The sequence below is a fragment of the Canis lupus genome, chromosome 20, assembly GCF_011100685.1.
Source record: "Canis lupus familiaris isolate Mischka breed German Shepherd chromosome 20, alternate assembly UU_Cfam_GSD_1.0, whole genome shotgun sequence".
NCBI classification, from domain to species: domain Eukaryota; kingdom Metazoa; phylum Chordata; class Mammalia; order Carnivora; family Canidae; genus Canis; species Canis lupus.
The window spans coordinates 40,606,297-40,630,998 of NC_049241.1; the positions used below are offsets into that span (position 1 = coordinate 40,606,297).

Below are 24,702 nucleotides of genomic sequence, written 5' to 3' on the forward strand. Positions count from 1 at the left end.
AGGAGGTCTAGATCAGGCTTCCTTAAGAGAGCACTGCATAGCACTAGAGTGCTAATGAATCAAGGAGAAACAGGAACACACTTCAGGCCAGGGAGCTAAGAGAACAAACAGAACCTTGATACTCTGCCCCCTGGACCGTATCTTTACATTTTTTTTTCCCAAAGATTTTATTTATTTGACAGAGCGAGCATGCACATGCACAAGTAGGCAGAGCAGCAGGCAGAGGGATAGAGAGAGAGGGAGAAGCAGACTCCCCACTGAGCAAAGAGCCCATGTGGATCTTGATCCCAGGACCCTGAGATCATGACCTAAGCAGAAGGCAGATACCGAACCATCTGAGCCACCCAGGCACCCCTGGACTGAGTCTTTAAACAGGAGCTACCGAGGAACTGTAAGACAGTTGGTCCACAGATAAGAACGGCAGGGGGAAAGACACAGTGATCAACATGTAATCCCTGCTCCTAAAGCTCAAGTTACTCCTGAAAGGAGACAGGTACACACTTACAAAACAAGGGCATGTTCCAGTGCATAATCAGTGTCAAAGGCTATGCAGTGAGTGAGTGCCTTTTTGTCCTATAGCCGAGGTACATCTGGAGAAAACCAAGGTCTCAAGACAACACACTTCACTAAGAATGGGGGTCCCTACTTCCCTTCCATGCAAGGTAACAGGTATCTGATTCACGCATGTTGTTATAGTATTTTCTTGTTGGGGACCATGGAGACTTTAGGTCTTGGATTCCTGAATTATAATGACATTTCTTCTAACTATAGCCATAAAAAAAACAAAACAAAACAAACTATCCACAGCAAACCACTACCACAAAATAAAGAAACAAAACAAATGGTTTAAAGATAAATGACTGGTTTGGATGTAGCTTCTGGCTACAATTTTTTTTTTAACCTGATATTGATATTGTTTTGGATGACCTCCTCACTGGAGCCTCTTGTATCACCTCTTACCTAATGAGGCCCAAAACAGCCCTCCATAGTTTCTATCCTGACTTCTAAATATATTGGCATACGTTGGCTACCAGGTCCTATCAAAGGTAGTACTAAACCACCTGGAAAACCCAGAGGAGTCCAATGTCCAGCAGCCACCCCCTTGTCTCACCACAGATGGCTTAAGTGGAGCCTTTGAGCTAAAAACAGGAGTCAGGCTGCCTCTCACAGATCCACAGACCCTAGAATTGGACTGGACAGAGGTTGGCCACTCAATAGATGTCAATCATTAAATGATATCATATCTTTAATCTGTAGATTTTCAAAATGTAATTCCTCAACTTTCCTTAGGAAACAGAACTTTAACAATACCTTGGTCTGATCCCTTGATTTGAACAGCACTAACAACAGCAACAAAACCTCAGAATTTACACACCAGGTGCAGCCCACAATGGAAAACATGGCCTTCTGTTGAAACAAATTTTATTAGTGATTCCCAGTCCACTAATGACAAACTCAGATATATCCCAGCAGAGTTGAATTTTAGTGAAAAGAAATTATATGAGGAGAGGATACATCTACCACTTTAGGAAACTGACAGTGGAGTGATATGAATCTATTCTTTCAATGCCAATAGCCAAAAATACATCAATATATACAAGAGGCACACAAGTGGACAGCCCGGGTGGCTCAGTGGTTTAGCACCACCGTCAGCCCAGGGCCTGATCCTAGAGACCCGGGATCGAGTCCCACATCAGGCTCTCTGCATGGAGCCTGCTTCTCTCTTTGCCTGTGTGTCTGCCCCCACCCCTGTGTCTCTCATGAATAAATAAAATATTTTTTAAAAAAGAGGCACACATGTATCAGCTATATGTACCTCCCACCAGCCTTCTGCAGGAAGCACTACCGTGATCCCCATATCACAGATGGTGGTCTGAAAATGGCCCACATTATATTCATAGTATATCACAGAAAATCAAGGACTCTCCCTCAATAATCCATTATAAACCTGAAGGAACTCAGAGACCATTAATTTAAGCAAAATTCAGTGTGACTGTGCCTCGCCCTATCATGGATGCCAGGCAATCTACAGGGAAGTTAGGTTCCAAAAGTCTCTCTGGCGGGGCAGCCCGGGTGGCTCAGTGGTTTAGCGTCACCTACAGCCCAGGGCCTGATGCTGGAGGTGCAGGATCAAGTCCCGCATCTGGCTCCCTGCATGGAGCCTGCTTCTCCCTCTGCCTGTGTCTCTGCCTTTGTCTCTGTCTCTGTGTGTCTCTCATGAATAAATAAATAAAAATCTTAAAAAAAAAAAAAAAAAAAAACCACAAAAGTCTCTCTGGCAAAAACAGCACAGGGGTAGAGGAGTAGTACCTAGAAGAATTTTTTTTTTTTTTACCTAGAAGAATTTATGCTAAAAAAAATAGTCGTCTCAGTAGAGAGGCCATCTTATCCCAGATTTGGGGTCACAAGAGAGAGCGGACTGCACAGGTGCCCATCTGTATCTCAGAGGAAGCAAACATAGTGATTTGGGGGGCAGAAAAGGCACATGGTTAAGGGTGCAAGGGTGCCAGTATTTAAGCCATCTTCCACAATAGGGCCAGGACACACCTTGGGGATGATATTAAAACATTAAATATGGGACTCCCTGGTGGCTCAGTGGTTTAGCGTTTGCCTTCAGCCCAGGGCCTGATCTGGAGTCCCAGGATCGAGTCCCACATCAGGCTCCCTGCATGGAGCCTGCTTCTCCCTCTGCCTGTATCTCTGCCTCTCTCTCTCTCTCTCTCTCTCTCTCATGAATAAATAAATAAAAATCTTTAAAAAAATAAAATAAAACTTTAAATATAAAAATCTGTCTTTCTCAAAGTGCAGGCAGCTGAACTCTCTCAAGAAAGAATTCCCAGATTATTCACACCATTACTATTTAATGCTCAGAGAGCTCAGTAACCCATTCTGAATCAATACTTCACAACTGGGGAGTCTTCCATTTTTCTGTATGCTTTCAATTGTGGAGAACAGAATCTTTTAGCAGAATCAAGATGAGCCCTTGCTGGACTGTTTTGATCAAGATTAACAACCTATCAGTGGGCAGCCTGGGTGGCTCAGTGGCTTAGCGCCACCTTCAGCCCAGGGCCTATCCTGGAGTCTCAGGATCGAGTCCCGCGTCAGGCTCCCTGCATGGAGACTGCTTTTGCTTTTGCTTCTGCCTATGTCTCTGCCTCCTTCTGTTTCTCATGAATAAATAAATAAAATCTTAAAAAAACAAACAAAAAAAAACCCACAACCTATCAGTACTGTTGTCTGGACTCCTCAACTCCATAACCCTCAGCATCACCTTCCCAAAACCCTGATGTAAAAGTAATAATACCAGACAGCTCTTACAGAGAGCTCTCACATCCTTGCTAGATCAGTTCCCATCCTGTTTAAGACCCATCAATGTTTTCCAGTACTGACTAAACAAACCTTAAGCCCTCAGTGTAAGAATCATCAAAATCCCTATGTCCTGGACTCTAGCAACAAACCAAGTGATTCTAGCACCCCCATGCATTTTGCTTACTATTCTCTGCCAAGGAATAGTATTTTTTTAGCAAATACTTGGACATCAAAGAACATACTTCTGTATAACCTATGTGTCATAGAGGAAATCACAAGAGAAATTAGAAAATATTTTGAATTGAATGATAATGAAAATACCACAGAATAAAACTTGGCGGGATACTGCTAACATGATGCCAGAGATAAATTTACAACTGTAAATGTTTATGTTAGAAAAAAAAACAAAACAAAAACAAATCAATGATATAAAGTCCCCTTAAGAAACTAGAAAAAAGGGGTGCCTGGGTAGCTCAGTGGGCCTTTAGTTCAGGTCATGATCTCAGAGTCCTGGGATCAAGCCCCACATCAGGCTCTCTGCTCAGTGGAGAGTCTGATTCTCCCTTTCTGTGCTCAAATGTGTGCTCACTTGCTCTCCCCCGCCCCTCATAAACAAAATCTTAAAAAAAAAAAAAAAAAAAGGGATCCCTGGGTGGCGCAGCGGTTTGGCGCCTGCCTTTGGCCAAGGGCGCGATCCTGGAGACCCGGGATCGAATCCCACGTCGGGCTCCCGGTGCATGGAGCCTGCTTCTCCCTCTGCCTATGTCTCTGCCAATCTCTCTCTCTCTGTGTGTGTGACTATCATAAATAAATAAAAAAATTAAAAAAAAAAAATCTTAAAAAAAAAAAAAAAAAAAAGGGATCCCTGGGTGGCGCAGCGGTTTGGCGCCTGCCTTTGGCCCAGGGCGCGATCCTGGAGACCCGGGATCGAATCCCACGTCAGGCTCCCGGTGCATGGAGCCTGCTTCTCTCTCTGCCTGTGTCTCTGCCTCTCTCTCTCTCTCACTGTGTGCCTATCATAAATAAATAAAAAATTTAAAAAAAAAAAAAAAAAAAAGAAACTAGACAAAGACAATAAAATTAAATGTTTAAAAAGGTGTGGGGGGGGCTGGGTAGAGTGTTCAGTTGGTTATACATTCGACTCTTGGTTTTGGCTCAAGCTCGGGTCATTATTTCAGATGAAGCCCTATGTTGGGCTCTGAGCTCTGGGAGGAGTCTGCTTGAGGATTTTCTCTTTCTGCTCCACCCTCCCCACCCCCATAGGTGCATGTTCATGCTCTCTCTCTATTGCATATAAATAAATCTTAAAAAAAAAAAAAAACTAGAAAAAGACGACTAAACTCAAAGCAGGTGAAAGGAAAAAATTATAGAGAAAAAAAACAGAAATAACTAAAAATTCAACCCAAATAATACTGAAGATCAACAAAACTTGTAAGTTAATTCTTTAAAAAGATCAACAAATTTGAAAAAAAACTTTAACTATAACAATTAAAGAAAAAAGAGAATACAAATTACCAATAAAGGGGGTGAAAAAGGGACTATCCCTACAAACCTTGGTGATACTAAAAGTAAAATACTACAGGTGCTAAAAGTAAAATAAGAGACTATTATAGAAAATCTAATTTTAATAAATCTAGTATCTTTTTTTTAAAGATTTTATTTATTTATTCATGAGAGACAGAGAGAGAGAAGCAGAGACACAGGCAGAGGGAGAAGCAGGCGCCATGCAGGGAGCCCAATGTGGGACTCGATCTGGGCACTCCAGGATCACGTCCTGAGCCAAAGGTAGACCCTCAACTGCTGAGCCATGTAGGCATCCCTTGATAAATCTAGTATCTTAGGTGAAATTGACAAGCTCCTTGAAAAATAATCAGCAAAACTGGCACAAAATGGAAAAGATAAACTGAGTAACTAACTTTATGTCTATTAAAGACATGGAATTCATGATCAAAAATTTTCTCACACAATTCCATCCCATAAATTTTTACTGGTGAACTCTAACAACACTAATCTCACACAAACACTTTCAGTAGCTCAGAAAAGGGAAAGCAATACTTCTTCCAAATTTATTTTATGAGACTAACATACCCTGGATACAAAAATCTGACAAAAATATAACAGAAAGAAAATTACAGACCAGTATCCTTTATGAACATTGACACAAAAATCAATCCAAATATTTTAACAAGTTAAATCCAGAAATATAGAAAAAGGACAATATATGATATGAAGTGACATTTATCCCAGGAATGGATAGCTGATTTAACATTTGAAAGCTCCTATTGTAATTCACTAAATTAACAAAATAAAAGTGGGAAAATTATAATTTCAGTCACAGAAAACCCATTTGACAAAATTCAATATTCATTCAGGAAAAAATTCCCAGCAAATCAGGACAAAACGTGAATTGCCTGAATCTGATAGAGGGCACCTATGAAAAGCATTGTATTCAATGATGAAACAGTGAATGCTACTATCAGGAAAATGGTACAGATGACTACTCTCACCATTTAACATTATATTAGAGGCACTAGCCAGGGCAATAAGGCAAAGGGGGAAAAAAAAAGATATAAAAGATATTAATAAAAGATTGGAAAAACAAGAAGCAAATCTGTCTCTATTCCTAGATAAAATGACTGTTTACTCCGAAAATTCTAAATCAATGTACAAATCTACGACTAGAATAAATGAATTTAGTAAAATAACAAAATACAAAGTCAAGTGTTTCTATACAGCAGCAAACAAATGAAAGCTAAAATTTAAAACAGGTGAAATGTGTTTTAATAATATATATTAATTAGACTAATACATCTAAAATATTATTTTAGGGACGCCTGGGTGACTCAGTGGTTGAGCACCTGCCTTCAGCTCAGAGTGTGATCCCAGGGTCCTGGGATTGAGTCCCGCATTGGGCTCCCTGCATGGAGCCTGCTTCTCCCTCTACCTGTGTCTCTGCCCCTCTCTCTCTCTGTATCTCTCATGAATAAATAAAATCTTTTAAAAATAAATAAATAAAATATATTATTTTAACATGTAATCACGAAAATTATTCATGAACTTTTATTTCACTTTTATTTTATTTCACATCTTTTTTTCATGTAAGTCTTCAAAGTACACTGTATATTTTAGAATTATACCAATTCAAACTGGCCACATTTCAAATGCCCAGTGGCTACATGGGGTCATAGCCACCAGACTGAACAACATAGCTCCAGACTGAACACAGAAATCAGAATTAATCAAAATCGAAGCAGGGTTTTTGGGGACAGAGGGCACAAATTAAAAGTTGATCCTAAAATCTGTGGAAGGTAAAAGGTCCAGAATATTTCAAGCCTTCTTGAAAGAGAAGAACAAAGTTGAAGGACTTAATTCAATCTGACTTCATAACTATGAAGCTACGGTAATCAAGACCGTGAAGTATAAACAGGCTTAGAAACAGATACCAATAAAAAAGAATAAAATCCAGAAGTAATCTCAGACATTTAGGATTAATTTTAAACAGAGGTGCCAAGGAAGTCAGTAAAGGCAACATTCAACAAATGGTTCTGGAATAATGGAACATCATTATACAAAAACAAACCACAGAACTTAGACACTTCATAGCCCGCAAAAGTTAACTCAAAATAGCCCATACATTTAAATGTAAAACTAAAAACTATAACACTTCTAGAAGATAAAATCTCTGCAAACTTGGTTGCAGATTTCTTAGATACAATAATGAAAGCACAATCTTTAAAAGAAAAAAATCGACAGACTGGACTTTATTAGAATTAAACTTTTATTCTCCAAAGACATTAAGAAAATGGAAAGGACACTCCAGAGTAGGAGAAAATAATTACAAATCATATATCTGATAAAGGACTTAATACAGAATCTATAAAGAACTCACGGAACTCAAAGAAGACAACTCAACTTTTAAAAATGAGCCAAAGATTTGAACACTTTACCTGAAAAAAGTATGAACAGTAAATAAGCAAAAGATCCTCAACATCACCAGTCATAAAGGAAATGCAAATTAAAACTACAAGATACCACTTCACAGTCTCTAGAATGAATATAATCCGAAGGACCGTCAATATCAAGTTCTAGTAAGGATTGTGGAAAAACTGGAACCCTTATATAATGCTGGAAAGAATGTAAAATAGTAGTCACCTTGGAAAACAGTTTGGCAGTTTCTTAAAACATTAAACACATGCTTACCATACAACCTAGCAATCCCACTCTTAGATATCTATCCAAGAGAAATGAAAACATATGTCCATTTAAAGCCCTGGACATGAATGGTCATGGCAGCATATTTCATAATAGGCCCAAACTAGAAACAACCCAATGTCCATCAACTGATGAATGAATGCATAAACAAAATATATTCATACAAAGGAAAACCCCTTCAGCAATAAAAAGGAAAGCACTACTGACATGTAATACCACATGGATGAAACTCAAAACATTATGCTCAGTGAAAGAAGCCAGATACAAAAGACTACATATCGTACAATTTTATTTATATGAAGTTTCTAGAAAAGGTAAAACCATAGAGGAAGAAAGATGATCTCCAGTTGCTTGGGGCTGTGAGTAGGGACTAATGAACACAAGGGAACTTTCCAGATGATGAAAATGTTCTGTAACTCAGATTATTGTGATGGTTACAGCTGCATAAACTTACTAAAATTCATCTAATGGTACACTTTAAAATGGATGAATGTAATGGAATGTAAATAATACTTCAATGAATCTATATAAAAATAAAATCGGTTGATGGCTAGATACATAGCAAAGCACATGTAGCAAAAGGTTAGCAATTGTATAACCTTGATAGTAGGAATTTGGATGTCCACAAATCCTTAAACTTCTTTGCATGTTTTAATTTTTCAGAAAAGAAGTCAGGAGGGAAAAGTTTGTCAAATTTAATGTAATTATAATAACTTGCATAAACAAATGTCACAAGAAAAGGTTGACCTTTATGCTACTGTATCAAATAGTCACTCTGACCTTTTACTTACTCCTTGAAATGAAAAATTCCCCTTGGAGTTTTAACATAGTTTTGACCAAAGGTTAAATGATCATACAATGTGAATTACTGCATAAACAGATAAAACTTCCACATAGGTCCATACTGCTAATAACTTTACAACACTCTCTGGCTCTCTCTCTCCACCTCCCAGACCAAGCCTTAGTGTTCCACTAGATGCTCTGCTCCTAGTCTTTCAGCTCCCTCAATGTTGCTGTTCACAAAGCACAGCTCTCAGGCCTGTCTTTGAGTCATCACAGTCCTGCTTAAGTCTTGGTAGGTGTGAACCTGAGCCCCAAAGGTAAGAACTCCTCTCTCTATTTTTCCTGGGAGCTGGGGAAGGGAATGTGATTGATCAAGGTAGGGAAGGGAGGGCAAATAGTGGTATAAAGTTTATCAAAGACTGAAGGATGCCCTCAAGTCTATGGTAGTCCAGAGTCAAAGATGTGATAAGAGCAGAGGCCAAGGGAGCCTATCTTCCTTGCCTTTTTCTCCTCTTTCTTTGTACCCTCAAACCTGACCAACAAAGGGGTCAGGAGCCTCCGGGGAGCTTTCCTTCCAGCTTGAAAAAACAGTGGGATCACTCTCTGTTGTCATTTTAAACATTGCTCTGCATTGCCAACCCAATCTGGCTTTGTTTTGCCATTGCATTTATAATCCCAACACCCTCAAATGGTTTTTAGTTCTGCATTTTAGGAAGCCCTTAGCTACATCCATGTTGGAAAGGACTTTGCTTCTGGTCATCAGTATTGCCCCAAGGCTGCAGGCAAAAATATTTGGTCATCTTCTACAATCTATGTTTGGGACAGATGCTTAAAAATTATTTCCCTGAAACAGGCCCTCAAAACATGTTCAGTAGTTCCCATCTGTACATAGATACCTAAAGGAGTAGATGGATGCTGGGGCATCAAGTTCTCCTTTCTCTTTCTTATAAACAATGCAGTAAGTGTGCCATATAATTCTATCCCTAATTCCTAAGTAGGGCTTGGGGGATGGGAAGTGGGGACCAGTGGGAAATCCAGAATATGCACTAGTGATGCTAAGATTTTCTCACAGGGACATAATAAAGCGTGTATTAATTCTTTAGCCACTGTTACCAGCAAGGAGCTCCTCACTGGTTATTAGTACACAAGTCTACTACCTCTGCATTTTATTATTCTGGGGGCACCTCCTTCCATATTCTAAGGGCTTCAGAGACTAGAGAGATGAAATAATGTAAACATCCAACTGTTACTTAGAGCAGAGACTACCTTGACAAGATAAAACTTCTGAATCTGCATGGCCTCCAACCCACTCATTACAAGGAGACAGCAGCAGGATTTCAAGACTTCAGATAAGGTAATTCCAGCAGCAATATGGTTATCAGCTTATATTTCAGCAATTCTGTGACTTGCTGTCTCATCCTACGTTTCAACCTTACTGTCTATATTTTCTCCATTAGGTCCCTAAGCAGAAAGCAGACTGTGGTAAAAATGATTTTTAAAACCACAGGTCCCCAAGTCCACCTCAAGTCTGTTAGTAAATGAGAGCCACAAATTTCTTTGTCTCTATCAGAATTTTATATTAATCATTGGAACAAACATTTCTTGATCTCCTGACCACGAAGAACTTAAAATACCAGAGCGAGATAAACCTTGCTACTGAAGGAAATGATAAGTACACACAACATTTTGGATCCTTTCTAATACACAGCCAAGAGCCACCTTTGGAAAAAATGTTTTAAGTTTCAGGTATTTAACAGTTACTACTTGACATCCCAGAGCACTTGGATAGTATGTTTATTACTCAAAATAATGCATAGAATGTGCTAATTTTATGTAAGGACCAAGGTACACAGTGAATAGACTCTGCTATGGACAACAGTTGCCCAAGAAAACCTCTAAGCATGGTCAGTTGCTTCTTCCTCTTTTTAGTCTCCTACAGCTGGTTCAAGCTGTCCAGCCCTTGGGGACAAGTTAATAACACAGCTTGCAAATAGATCTTTCCCCCAGAAAAAAGAAATCCAGCAGCCCACCAAAACTGTCACCAGCCCTTCCCACACTTACCAGTGCCATAGGGAGGATGCAGCTGATGGCAGTGAGCATCAACGGCCTGAAAAAATACAGGTGGTAGTTTCAATTTTTATTTAGAATTCTTACTTGCCAACTGCCTGAAAATTTTTAAGGCTACACGATTGGGTCTCGATGCCTCAGCCTGTGTTAAGCCACTTCGTGGTCCAATCACATTTGTTAATAAACACTAATGGTAATTCACTAAACAGCAGAGATGAAGGAAAGGAGTGAATTGTGGGTGAGCTTCTGGGTCTAAGGTAGAAGGGGACATGATATAGGAAAGCTAGCCTATGGAGATCAAGATGGATGAATTCAGGTCTTGGAGGGTAGGGGGTGGGGTGAGAAGGTACTAAAGGGATAAGAGGAAGAAACAAGGTTAAAGCACAGAGACAAAGGAGTAGGTGAACATCACCCTAGAATGGGACAAAATCAGCAGCAGTAGTGGTGATAGTGGGGTGTACCAGGTCTCTGACCTTAGGCAAGGCTCACCCCTACAGTCTAATTTAAGTGATGGGCCTTCCTTTCTCCCATACTTCTTATCTACATATTCTCAGCTTCTACGAGGTCAGCTCTCTGGCTCCTGATGACAATTCTTCCTTTCACTTTTTCTTTACAGGCCTCTGTGAAAGGAAGGCTGACTTGTAATAGAGGTACCCATGGTATTCATGCTTTAAAAAAATCTGAAGGTTTCTCTCCAGTCTAACCTTAACTCAGTTCTGTCTCCAATCATTAAAATAAATACAAAACCCCCAAAGACCTCACTAAATAAAAAGTTATTTATGCAAAATGCAATAAAGCAAAAATATGAGCCATCATCCTTGACCATGAGGGTACTTTTTTACTATGAAAAATTCCAAGCATCTACAAAAATGAAGAGTATGATGAAAACCTTGTACCTGTAACCCAGCTCCAACATCAACTCATGGCCCAGTCTACTCTATCCGTACCTCATCTATCCATTACCTGCTACATTATCATGCAGTAAATCCCAGCCTATCTTTTAGGGTGTACATTTTAATGAAAAACCTCTAGAAAGCAGTTAGTACAAGACTGGTTAAGCCCCTACTAGAATTCTGAGAGTTTTCCAGGGGGTGCCATACAAGCAGAATGACCACCATTTTTTGTGAACCAAGGCCATATCCAATAACCACAACCCAAAGAAATGCAGACAGGAGCTGACATCCAATGAACTGCATATACTAGGATTAAAAGCCAAATCTACCATGTTCATGCAGCCACAGCCCATCTTGTCCAAAAATGATTTCAGGGCAGCCCCGGTAGCGCCGCAGTTTAGCGCCGCCTGCAGCTGGGGGCATGATCCTAGAGACCCTGGATCGAGTCAGTCAGGCTCTCTGCATGGAGCCTCCTTCTCCCTCTGCCTGTGTCTCTGTCTTTCTCTCTGTGTCTCTATGAATAAATAAATAAAATCTTAAAAAAAAAAAAAGATTTCAAATAATGCTCTGCCTCTTGTAACTACTGCTACTGTGAAGAGGCATAATAAGAGGGAATACCAAATACTATCTTGGCACTACCATTCATGTTCCCACTCTTCCCTAGAGGGTATCTCAGAGGCTAGCATATCTTACTGTAGAGCCATAGACTCCAAGAATATATTTCAAAAACAGCTACAGATTGCTGGCCTTAGCTATGTTTAAAACATTAATGCTATTTTTATAACCTTTCTTATAATTCCATCAGAAATGGAAGCCCCTTGAGGACAGAGATTTGAAATAATTTCCCTTCTCTGCCATACCCAAGCAACTGGAACAATGCCAGCACCAGTACTAAGTCCTACATGCTAACACTATCCTCTGTCACTGCACACCCACATTCTCCTCCAGAACCCAGAGAGGACATCAAGATCTTTCAAGCATTCAGGTGATGCAGGAAGAGGCCAGATATAGCTCCTGTGAGGAAGGTTAAAAAATATAAAAAATAAAAAACGAAAGGACAAGAGGTCTTCTGAGAGTTTGTAGAGAGTTCTGAAGGGCAGAGATGCTTACAGTACATTGAGGAGACAAAAATATGAGTTAGGGAGAGGGGAAACAGGAAGGAGCTCAGGCTGAAGTCTGAAGAAGCTACTTTAAGTTTTTCAACAGATCAAGATAAAGTGGTACACTTAGTGGATATATTAGAAAATATGAAACAGAAGTAGAAAAAGATTTCTTATATCTCCTCTCTCACCATTCTAAAAAAAGAAGTAGCAGAAACTAAAGGCAAAGAGATCTTAAAATTATGTTATGGTAGAGGTCAAACTATTTTTTCCTTAGCTCTCAGCATCTATCTAAAAGTTAAAACAACAGAAGACACTCAGGAAACACTTGTTTATTGGGAATCAACAAGTTCTTAATCTATCCCAATTACCAATGAACAAAGAAAATCAAATGGTTCATAAAAAGCACTTTGATGAAAAGGAACAATACCTGCAACCCCATTCCTCCCCAGGTTCCCAGTCTTCCTACCCAGGAGAAATCTCTACCGGTTTTGGTTGTCATCATCATTAAGCATACCCATAATTCTCTAGCAGATTTAGTTTACTTATACTACTCCCTACCTCCCCCTTCTCAGCCCCAACCTTTCTATATTTAAATTACTATTTTCAGTTCCTTCAGTTACCTTTGCAACTTTAAAATATCGTTTACAGGACCGGAACTGCATTTTCCTCCTTGTGTTTCCAAAGTCACCATCCTTGGGCCATTCAAAGAAGGATATTCACACATTAGGTACAAATATATTATCTCTATTAAGTCGCCACCAATCATTTATACTTTGTGCCACTTATGTGTTTGATTTATATTTGGCTTACAATTTTTTGCACAGAATTTTTCTGCCTTGCATAGGAATTCTAATTCCCTCGCCCCTTGTAAAGAGTTCTTTACAACTCTGTAATGGTTTCTTCACTGTATTCCAACTATCTTCCAGCTTCTCTATTTTATCTATTGCTTGGAATCTACTCATTCTTATTCCTGAATAAATTTTTCTTGGATCCCACCAAACCTGTGTTCAAATTTGGCTTGGCTACTTTCTAGGGTAAAACAGAGTTCCTGTTGTACAGGTAACACGATACTTTAAAAGATATATATTTTATTTATTTATTCATGAGAGACATGGAGAGAGAAGCAGAGACACAGGCAGAGGGAGAAGCAGGCTCCCTTTGGGGAGCCGGATGAGGGACTTGATCCTGGATCATGGGATCAGAATCTGAGCCCAAGGCAGACGCCCAACCACTGAGCCACCCAGGTGTCCCAACATGATACTTTTCATTGCACTATTAGGTTAGTTCAACCATTTCTTGAATATTTTCTTTTTTGATTTTTCATCTGCAAGTAACTGCTTCAGAAAAGGTATAAGGAGAGGAAATTTCGGGAGTCCCTGTACATCTGAAAACAAGTGTATTTTGCTATAACAGAATTCTAGGTTCAAAATCATTCTCTCTCAGGACTTGGACGACTGCTGCTCCATGGCCTTCTGATTGTCATTGTTGAGGATGACACATCTGAAACCATTTGTTTTAGAAGACCCAGTGTATCTTTATGGAAACTTTCAGGGTTTTCTTCTATTCTTGTTTTTCTGAAATTTCACAGTGACAATTCCAGCAGTGGGTCTTTATTCTTCTGGGCAATGGGTACAATCTTTCAAAATGAAGAATGCTCCTCTTTAGATTCTGGAAATTTTTTTTTAAGATTTTATTTATTTATTCATGAGAGACACAGAGAGAGAGGCAGAGACACAGGCAGAGGGAGAAGCAGGCTCCGTGCAGAGAGCCTGATGTGGGACTTGATCCCAGGACTCCAGGATCACGCCCCGGCTGAAGGCAGCACTAAACCACTGAGCCACCTGGGCTGCCCAGGAAATTTTCTTATTATACTTTTAAATATTTCCTTCCTTTCAATTTTTTGTTTTCACTTCCCTAAAATTCTGGTAGATTATGATCTCTGGATGGATCCTCTATGTCTCTTTCTTCTGTATCAATTTTTGGCTGTATTTTGGCTTTATATTGAGATTTTCTTGAGTTTATCTTCTGATCTACAGAATATTTTTTAACTTGGCAAACGTATAATTTGTCTCCGTGAGCTTTTTTATTTTGACATTTTCTTCCAGATGGCATCTCTGATTGTTTGATGCATGCTGTATCTTCTTGAATAATACTAAATAGTGTGCTTTTAAAAACAAGCAAAATCATCTACTGGTCTGTTTCAACTCAGATCAATTTTTCCTATTTCTCTTCCACTCTGCATGTTTTCCTCAAATGTCTGGTGATTCTTGGTTAAAAACAAAGGGTCACCAAAAAGAGGGGGAATGAAGTAGGGATAAATGCTGTAACTTCGATGAACCTCAAAAACATCATGCTAAGTGAAAACACCCAGACACAAAAGATCACATACTGCATGAATCCCTTTATGTGACATATTCGGAATAGGTAAATCCATAGAGACAAAAAGCAGATTAGTGGTTGCCTGGTGCTGGGGAGATTGGGAAAGAACTGTTTAATGGGTACCAGGTTTCCTTTTGGGTAATGAACATGCTCTGGAACTTGATGGAGATTATGGTTGCACACTGTAAATGTAGTAAATGCCACTGAATTTCAACTTTATTTTTTTTAATTTTTAAAAATATTTTATCTATTTATTCATGAGCGACACACAGAGAGAAGCAGAGACATAGGCAGGGGGAGAAGCAGGCTCCCCGTGTGGAGCCCAATGTGGGACTCAATCACAACCTGTGCCAAAGGCAGATCCTCAACCACTGAGCCACCCAGGCATCTCGAATTTCAACTTTAACATGGTTAATTTTATGTGAATATTACAATTTTAAAAGGGGAGGAGGTGTCAGGAAAATGAATCCTAACTCTGTATGTGGACAAAATCTGTCAACTGACAGGCTTTTATTTTTAGGGTGCTTAATTAGAGGAAGCTTATAAATAAGACGCAAGAGTCCTCAAAGTGATCAATGAAGTCAGTCCAATCTCACACTCTCTTAGGGCCCTCTTTCTCTCCGGGTTATGCTATGTCTCAAAAATAAGCAGATTATTTGCCTAGAAACCCAGTGAGGGCATGGTTGACTATTTTATATAGAAACCTTTAATTTGGGACAACGGGGTGGCTCAGTGGTTGAGTGTCTACGTTTGGCTCAGGGTGTGATCCTGGAGTTCTGGGATCAAGTCCCATGTCAGGTTCCCTGCATGGAGCCTGTTTCTCTCTCTGCCTATGTCTCTGCCCCTCTCTCTCTCTGTGTCTCATGAATAAATAAAATCTTAAAAAAAAAAAAAGAAATCTTTAATTAATCCCCTGATTTACAATTCATTTATCTCTTCCAGCCTTTGCCAGTCAAATCAGAGCCCACAATCTCTTCAAAGATCTGCTGGACAAACTGGCTCCTGTGTGTAAGGTCCTCACATGCCAGTCACCTCAACCTACTCTCTTTGTTGTGTTATGAGTTTATAACATGAATACATACACCTTTACTTTCATTTTCATATTTCAAAATCGAAAACTACCTCTAAATTTACCTCATGCTCTTCATAATCTCTCTGTGCCTTCCCCAACTCTCCAACCACTGATTTACTTTTTTTTTTTTTTAAGATTTTATTTATTTATTCATGAGAAACACAGAGAGGAGAGAGAGAGAGAGAGAGAGAGAGGCAGAGACACAAGCAGAGGGAGAAGCGGGCTCCATGCAGGCAGCCCGATGTGGGACTCGAGATCCCGGGTCTCCAGGATCATTGGGCTGAAGGCGGTGCTAAACTGCTGAGCCACCTGGGCTGCCCTACCTTTTTTTTTTTTTTTTTTTTTAAGATTTTATTTATTTATCCATGAGAGACAGAGATTGAGGCAGAGACATAGGCAGAGGGAGAAGCAGGCTCCCCACAGGGAGTCCGATGCGGGACTCATCCCAGAACCCTAGGACCACGCCCTGACCCAAAGACAGACACTCAACCAGGCGTCTCACTGATTCACTTTACTTCACAATGGGTTTTCATTTTCTAGAATTTTATGACTGAAATCATAAAAAAAATAAATAAATCATAAAATATTTACTCTTTTCCCTCATGCAGCATACTATTTTGGGATTTACCAATGAGGCTTATGAGCCATTCACTTTTTATACTGCTGAGAGATATGTTGTTTAATAGGCATGCCACTATTTGTTTATTCATCTGTTTGTGGATATTTGGGTTGTTACCAGTTTTTGGCTGTTGCAAATAAAACCGTTACAGACATCTGAATATCAAACAAACAAAGACAAATGGAGGGGGGACAAAGGTATGTGAGGGGAGCCAACCATCTTGCAGCAGAAGCCAATGTTAACACACCTTCAAAAAAAGGTCTGATGTGTTCTAGATCATAAAATTCAAAACTTTTAAAACATTCACATTGTATTTATGATTGCAGATATTATTAGTCATTTTTACGGCTACTCATTATCAACATGGACCAAAGAACCCGCTTTTATCTCGATAACCAATTACATAGAAAGTTACCGTTAGACATCAAAAATATTACAGGAAAAAAAATACAGGAAACCTATCCAACTTGCCAGTATACGTGGGTGTCTTTATCCTAATCCCACTCCAGTCATGAAACCAGTACGCTCTGAACATTGGACACATCGTTTCAGCAGCCAAAGAAAGGACACACTCTTTCCTCCTCGCTTTAATAATTGTTTCACAATTCTTTTGCACTTCCACATGAATTCTCCACATGAATATAATGTATAATTTCTTACCTTGCCTCTGAAGATTTTGTTTTATTATGTCTGCATGAAGTTCAGGTTTCTTTTTTTTTTTTTTTTTAAAGATTTTATTTATTTATTCATGATAGTTACACAGAGAGAGACAGAGAGGCAGAGACACAGGCAGAGGGAGAAGCAGGCTCCATGCAGGGAGCCCGACGTGGGATTCGATCCCGGGTCTCCAGGATCGCGCCCTGGGCCAAAGGCAGGCGCCAAACCGCTGTGCCACCCAGGGATCCCGAAGTTCAGGTTTCTGTATCAAAATTGACAAAACTAATTCTAAGATGCACACTAAGCTGGAAACCACACATCTACGAGGTATATACTGTCTCTGTTTAGAATTCACTCAGCTTCATGGAAGTCCTTTGACCAGTATACCTTCTATTTACAAATGGGAGAATACAGAAATAGAGGTCTGGGATTAAATTCTCAACTTTTGCATTTATAAACCTAGCTTAGATCAACAACAAGCAACTGTCAAAGAGTTTAAACCCTGGCTTACAAACAACAGTTGTTTTTTTTTTTTTTTAATTTTATTTATTTATTCATGAGAGAGACACAGAGAGAGAGAAGCAGAGACACAGGCAGAGGGAGAAGCAGACTCCATGCAGGGAGCTGATGTGGGACTTGATCCTGAGCCTCCAGGATCACACCTTGAGATGAAGGCAGACGCTTAACCACAGAGCCATCCAGATATCCCAGTTTCTAATCAGCATAAATACACAGCAAGAAATATGCACAGAGTAGTACAGAGACAGGAATGTCCAACTCTGCCAAGGGAACAGGGAAGGCTTTGTGGGAAAAGGGAGTCGGGGGAGATCCTCAGCTTCCAGCTTGGTGAATGGTGGTATCACCAATCAAGACAGAGAATCCAGGAAGCTAAGTTTGATGGCATTGGAGTTATTTCTTGTAAAAGGAGCCAAGGCAGAATCTACAGATTCTACAAAACGATGGGGAGAGCCTAAAATAAGGGATAAAAGGAATGAGAATGGGTAGAGCATGTACTGGCCAAGAACGAAATTGCTAGTCAAAGAGAGCAACTTTCCCAGATGGAGACCACTCTTTGTTCATGTCTGTAAGAACAGCTCTGTTCTAAACTCTCCAAACCAACCTTTTGCTCACTTTCCTTGCATTTTTCTGTCTATGGTTGATAACTTGTGGTTTTCACAGTAAAACCATTTCATGTGTATAAAGCTTCATGACAGTTCAAAAAAAGGGAACACAACATAAGCTTCATATTCTGACAATTCATGTCAATTTGAGTAATCAAGCCACAGGGCAAACACATCTTAGGAAGAACAAGATGAGAAGCTTCCTGTATTTCACTCTGTACCTGTCTCAAATCTTTCCTTAACACTTCCCTCTTTCAGGCAGAGAAATCTAATCTCAAACTTTTCCTAAGGCAGCAGGGGAAAGGCTAAAGTAAAAAAAATGGGGGTGAGGGGGAATGGAACAGAGCACAAGTTGAAGAAAAGTAAGGAGATGCCCAAATAATAAGAACTCCAAAATCAACCAAGTACTTCATTAATTAGTGCTGTCAATGCAGGCCCAAGATCAAACACTGCAGTCAACCAAAAATGTAGAAATAACAGACAGGTACTATGCTCCCCTGCATTCTTTTCCTGGTTCCAATTCAAAATTCATTTTGTGCTATTTTTACTTTTCTTATTAGTGGGACCCAGGAAAAAGGAACCAGAGGCTTCCAATAAAGGCAACTAACTAACTAACTAAATAAATAAAATCCAAAGTACATGATCCATCTACCACATGCATACTCAGAGACATCATCAGCAATATATCACCTAGAACCTTCTTCAATGTGGCTTTTACCCTATAATTGAAAATGCACAATTCTGATGTGTTCTAAGGAATCACAGCAAACGTGAAAGTAACTATCCCACTGATCTGTACCTGCCCTGCCTCTACCATGACCATTTGTTTCATGCACCAGGCACTTTACATTATCTCATTTAATGCTGTGAAAGAGGTATTATCATTTTACAGATGAGAAAATTGAATCTTACAGATGTTGAGGAACTTGCCCAAGGTCACACTATATTAAATGGCAAAAAAAGGGAATGGAGCCCAACCATCTGATCACTAGCCCAGGCTCTGGCCAAGGCCCCACAGATAAAAAGGCCACATTCATGTTCATAGCAATACAACCAGTCCCCAAGAACTGCAACACATAAGTACTTACCTAAATGCCCAATGGTGAAAGTTTGAGCAAATTATGCCTCAGTAATATGGTTTGATATTCAGCCATTTAAAGTGATTTATGAGAATGAAGTAAAAATGGGGAAATACTTGAAATACAGGCATACCTCATTTCATTCATTGTACTTTGCAGATACTGTATTTTTTAATAAGTCGAAGATTTGTGGTAACTCTGCATCAAGTAACTCTACTGGTACCACTTTTCTACTAGCATTTGCTTTACTTCAGGTCTCTGTGTCACATTTTGGTAACTCCTGCCATACTTCAAATTTTTTCATTATTATTATACTTGTTATAGTGATCTATGACAAGTTAACTACAACTCACTGAAAGCTCAGGTAATGGTTAGCATTTTTTAGCAATAAGGTATTTTTTTTCTTTTTAATAAGATATTTTTTAATTAAGGTATTCACACTATTTTATAGACACAATACTACTGCATACTTAGACTACGGTATAGTGTAAACATAACTTCTATATGCACTGGAAAACAAAAAAATTCATTTGACTTGCTTTATTGTGATATTTGCTTTATTACAGTGGTCTTGAAACCCAACCTGCAAGATTTCTGAGGCATGCCTACATATAAGAAAAAAGCAGAATATAAAAATACATGTACATAACAATTATTAGAATGTAACATCAACTAGGGCAGGGACCATCTATGTTGTTCGATGCTATTTTTCCAGTGCCTACCACATAATAAGAGCTCAATAAATATTGGTTGAATGAATTGAAGCACAGTAATATTATGTATGAATATGGGTAAGACCTGAAGGATTCTAAGCAAGGAACAAAACTTTTATTTTAGGTTAATGGAATTATGAAAGATATTTTTTCTTTAAGTACCATAGTAACAGCTCAACAATAAAAGGTTAAATATAAATAAGTTCAGGATTAGAACACAAATGTAGATTAAAATCACCCCTTGAGGGGGTGCCTAGGTGGCTCAGCTGGTTGATCAGCCAACTTTTGATTTCAGCTTGGGTGGTGATCTTGGGGTCATGGAGTTGAGGTCTGTGTAGTCAGCTAGGCAGGGAGTCTGCTTGGGATTCTCTCCCTCTCTCTTTGCCCCTCTCCCTGTTTGTGCTCTCTCTTTCTCTCTCTAAAATAAATCTTAAAATAAAATCACCCCTTGATCACACATGGTTCCTATGATAGTGTGAAAGCAAAAGAAAAAGACTAGAATGAATGCTGGCCTTCAATCTGATGAAGAGCTTCTTTTCTGGAAGGCCATAAACATGTTGTGTGTGGTGCCAGGTGTTCAGTGAGCACACAGTCAAAGATGACAATAACCTTTCTAAATTGGCAAGATAGGGACAACTGGAACACTAGTTGTACTTAGGCAATTCTCAATGTCACTCTGGACATTCTTCATCTCCCTTTAAAAAATAAATTTGTACATAGTAAAACAAACATCAGATTTCCAAACTAAAGCATCATGAATTATGTCAACACACCCACTAACAACCAACTATTTCAAACACAGGAATTTAATCTAGATTCTACTGAGATACAGGCATGCAAAGAAACCTGACATCAGGTCATAAAAATAGAAATCAGATGGCTGCTCAGCACACAAACACTACCAGGCCCAACTTGAGGATACTTTCCCATTGATAGTAATAAAAAAAAAATAATAATTGCCATTAACAAATATGCAAATAAAAAGGTCTAAAATCCCACTATATCAAAATACAAAAAAGTTGATTTAGTAAGTAAAATTAAAATGCTTTCCAGATATTATATAGAAACTTGGTGCCACTTAAACGAAAGACTAAGTATAAGGTATTCCGTGAAGAACATCAATTACTCACGTTACCAGTAACAAATGCATAGAAACAAGACTGTTTTGATCATGAGACTATAAAGACTTCCATACTTCAAGTCAGAAGCCCTGAAAACTAATTATGCTTCATCCACAAAGAGGAAAAATGATCCACCGAAGAAGAGTCATAAAAGAGATTTTCCAGCCACATTTTGCTGAATATCAAACACTAGATTTAAAATAAATTCAAGCAAGGGAGTGGCAAAATAAAGTATTCTACGTAACATTTTCCCAGCTCTACTGTAGTTAACACAGCAATTCATAAAGCAAGAATTGTAGTAAAAGTGCTCATTATAACCAGCTTATTTCTCCAATCCCATCTGAGGAACACCCAGGCTTAAGAAGTGAACACTGCAATTCAGCACTGAAGAAGTTTAAAGAAATCTGTTCCTTTCCTCCAGTAGTAAAGAGACCTCAGGTTGCATTCACAATCTTCCACATTTTACTCCCTTTAGCCTGTACTCTTAGTCTCCCACTCTAGCTTAGAAGGTAACTTGTCTGCCTCCACGGCTTACTGACCCATTGGGCTTGGATTCACTGCCCTTCCACTCCACCTCAAGGTTCTCCCATAACACAGAGCTGATAGCTCACTTTTGTCCCATTAGACCAGATCTAGCCTAAAGTGGAATTATTTCTTCTTTCTTATGCATTTGGGTAGAGTCCTGAACCACACTCCTCTCCTGCCCACATCCTAACGTGTTGCTGACAGGAGGAGCAAAGCCTGTGGGAGACTCCTCTGGCCCATCATAAATAAAAGCCAGCCTGAGGCTGATCCCTTTCTGAGCAGTCTGATAGCAAATGCCTCAGGAGTTTCATAGAATAGTACTAATAGGATTCACTGAAGCCAAAATTCTTCTTGACTAACTACTGCACATTTTGCAATAAAAATGGCTGTTATTACTAGAAAAGGCCTATCTCATCTATAACTTAGATCTATAACAATAACACTCAAATAATCTTTGTGTGAGTTTCATATAAAAATAAAGTGTTTTAAAAAGAGAACTTTGTTTTCCTTAAAGACTTTCCTTAAGACATACATAATCACTACAAAATATTTGTCAGAGATTTTTTCCCCCTTCTATAACATCATATCTCACCTGGCAATCATCTAACCTCTAATGACTACAGTTGATACTTGAACAACATGGGTTTAAACTGCACAGAGCCACTTACGTACAAATCTTTTACAATGTAATACCGTAAATGTCTTTTCCTTATGATTTTAACATTTTCTTTTCATCATCTTATTTTATTGTAAGAATCCAGTATATAATACATCTAACATACAGAACATGTGTTAATTGACTGTTTCTGCTATTGGTAAGGCTTCCAATCAACAGTAAACTACTAGTATTAAGTTTTGGGGGAGGGCAGCCCAGGTGGCTCAGCGGTTTAGCACCGCCCTGAGTCCAGGGTGTGATCTTGGAGACCCAGGATGGAGTCCCACACTGGGCTACCTGCATGGAGCTTGTTTCTCCCTCTGCCTGTGTCTCTCTCCCTCTGCCTCTCTTCTCTCTCTCTCTCACGAGTAAATAAATAAAATCTTAAAAAAAAAAAAAAAAGTTTTGGAGGAGTCAAGAAAGTTATAAATGGATTCTTGGCAGTGTGGGGTTGGCACCCCTAATCCCCACCATTGTTCAAGGGTCAATTGTATTCTATCTGTGTAAGATGATAGTTCATTCTAAAAACAATGCTTCCGTTTTGCCATATTTGAAAACCAGTAGTTTCCTCACAATACCAGATAAGCATTTTCTCTGTTGTCTGTTCTTAGCCCTTAATCTGATTTCCTGGGCAGTCTCCTTTCTCAATTAATGATCTAATTCATGGGATTTGTCTCACAACACATATAGGAAGTTACCCTGACACCAAGGGCCTTCACTAAACCAAAAACCCAGTGCCCAATTGGAATTTTAATATTTAAGAGATATCAAATCTCAAAAGGCAATAAAAGGGTCAATTTTATGCTGGACAACAGCTCATCCATGGGCAACTGCCAACACACAACCAAAACAAATAAAACAGACATGACTATCAGTGAAAAAGTCGAGCCAGTCCTCAAACTTAGCTTCCATTCATAAACAACTGTTCATATGGCTATAATTTTAAACCACAAACATGTCATATTTTCTACCAGCCAAATAACACCTAAATCATATGAAAGAATTAAATATTTCAATATGTCGCAGAATTGTACAAACAGCACCATGACCAATAGGGGACATCAGTAGTAATCTGAATGATCACCATTAATCTCCACTCTCAGATACACATGCAACAGGGGAGCTAGAAGAGCCAAAGCACCAATAAACACCATTCTATAAATGCAGCCCTCCCGTCCCATAAGATATTAATTACAAAAATAAAAACATTAGTTTTTATCCAGACTGAAAAAGGAAGATTGTATGTGATCCCTCTCTTTTACTCTCAACCAGGCTATTTTTGTCTAGTCTCTTCCTGAACTACTTAAAATATCACTGAGTCCCTTTATGTGCAGCCAAGCCACCAAAAGAGCCAGGACCCTTGCTGCCCAGCCCCAGAAAGAAAATGGTTATTAGCATGCTTCTCAGTGAGGTCTAGGGAGGGGGAAAAATCTTTTACTGTGATCTAAATTTTCATGGACTATTTTCCCCCCCTTTGCCCCATTTTTCTCTTTAATCCTTTCCTTGTGTTTCAACTTTCTTTTTATTTCTTCATCTCTATACCAAGTTCTTTTTGCTCCTTCTTTTCATGCTCTTGACGGTCAGAACAATGCCTTTTCATGACAGCAGAGATGTACAGCAGAGGTACGAATCTGACTCACACCAACAGCATCAGCTATTGTTATCAACAGCTGACAAAATTCATGGTATCCATGAAATTATTCAACACTATTAAGGAGGAAACACTGTGACAGGAATGATGGGGAAGAAAATGTATAAAGCAGTTTGTGCCCTCCATGAAGTGACAATCTAGTTGGAGAGATCATGCAAAAATACACAAAAAGGTAAAACATAAAGCTGTTCAAAGACTGCAGTATGTGCTCTAATATACATGAGTTGTAATGTTCAGGCACTGAGAACAAAGGAGGGTACAACCACTGTGTTGCAGGGTCTCAAGAAAGCTTACTTGGGGGAAAAGTACAAGCTAGACTCTGAAGGAGCCCTGAGGGGATAAAAAGTGAGGCAGCAAAAGACTTTTCAGAGGGCTGACCCTGAATTAGCTTAATAATAAGGAAGAATGTAAAATGGTAAATGTTATGTTACATGTATTTTACCACAATTTTAAAAAAATGAGGATAGGTTTCTGGGCTCCTCAATCGTCTCTTACAGGGTAGGAAAGTAGGCACAGAGGGCCTGACAAACACAATTCTTTTTTTTTTTTTTTTTTTTAAGATTTATTTATTTATTTATGAGAGAGAGAGAGAGAGAGAGAGAGAGAGAGAGGCAGAGACACAGGCAGAGGGAGAAGCAGGCTCCATGCCGGGAGCCCGATGCAGGACTCGATCCCGGGACTCCAGGATCGTGCCCTGGGCCAAAGGCAGGCGCCAAGCCACTGAGCCACCCAGGGATCCCCGA

General features: G+C 39.2%; 1 protein-coding gene across 4 annotated transcripts in view; it reads right to left on the bottom strand.

Moving 5' to 3' along the window:
* ARIH2 (ariadne RBR E3 ubiquitin protein ligase 2) overlaps positions 1–24,702 on the bottom strand; it is a 52,013-nt gene that overhangs the window by 19,874 nt on the left and 7,437 nt on the right. The window contains exon 4 of one of the 4 annotated variants that reach the window (XM_038566509.1): positions 10,366–10,411. The exons of the other annotated variants lie outside the window; for them this stretch is intronic. Within the exon in view, the coding sequence (XP_038422437.1) occupies positions 10,366–10,404 (39 nt within the window). The 5' untranslated portion in view covers positions 10,405–10,411. The remainder of the gene's footprint in view (positions 1–10,365; positions 10,412–24,702) is intronic. 4 annotated transcript variants of the gene reach the window in all.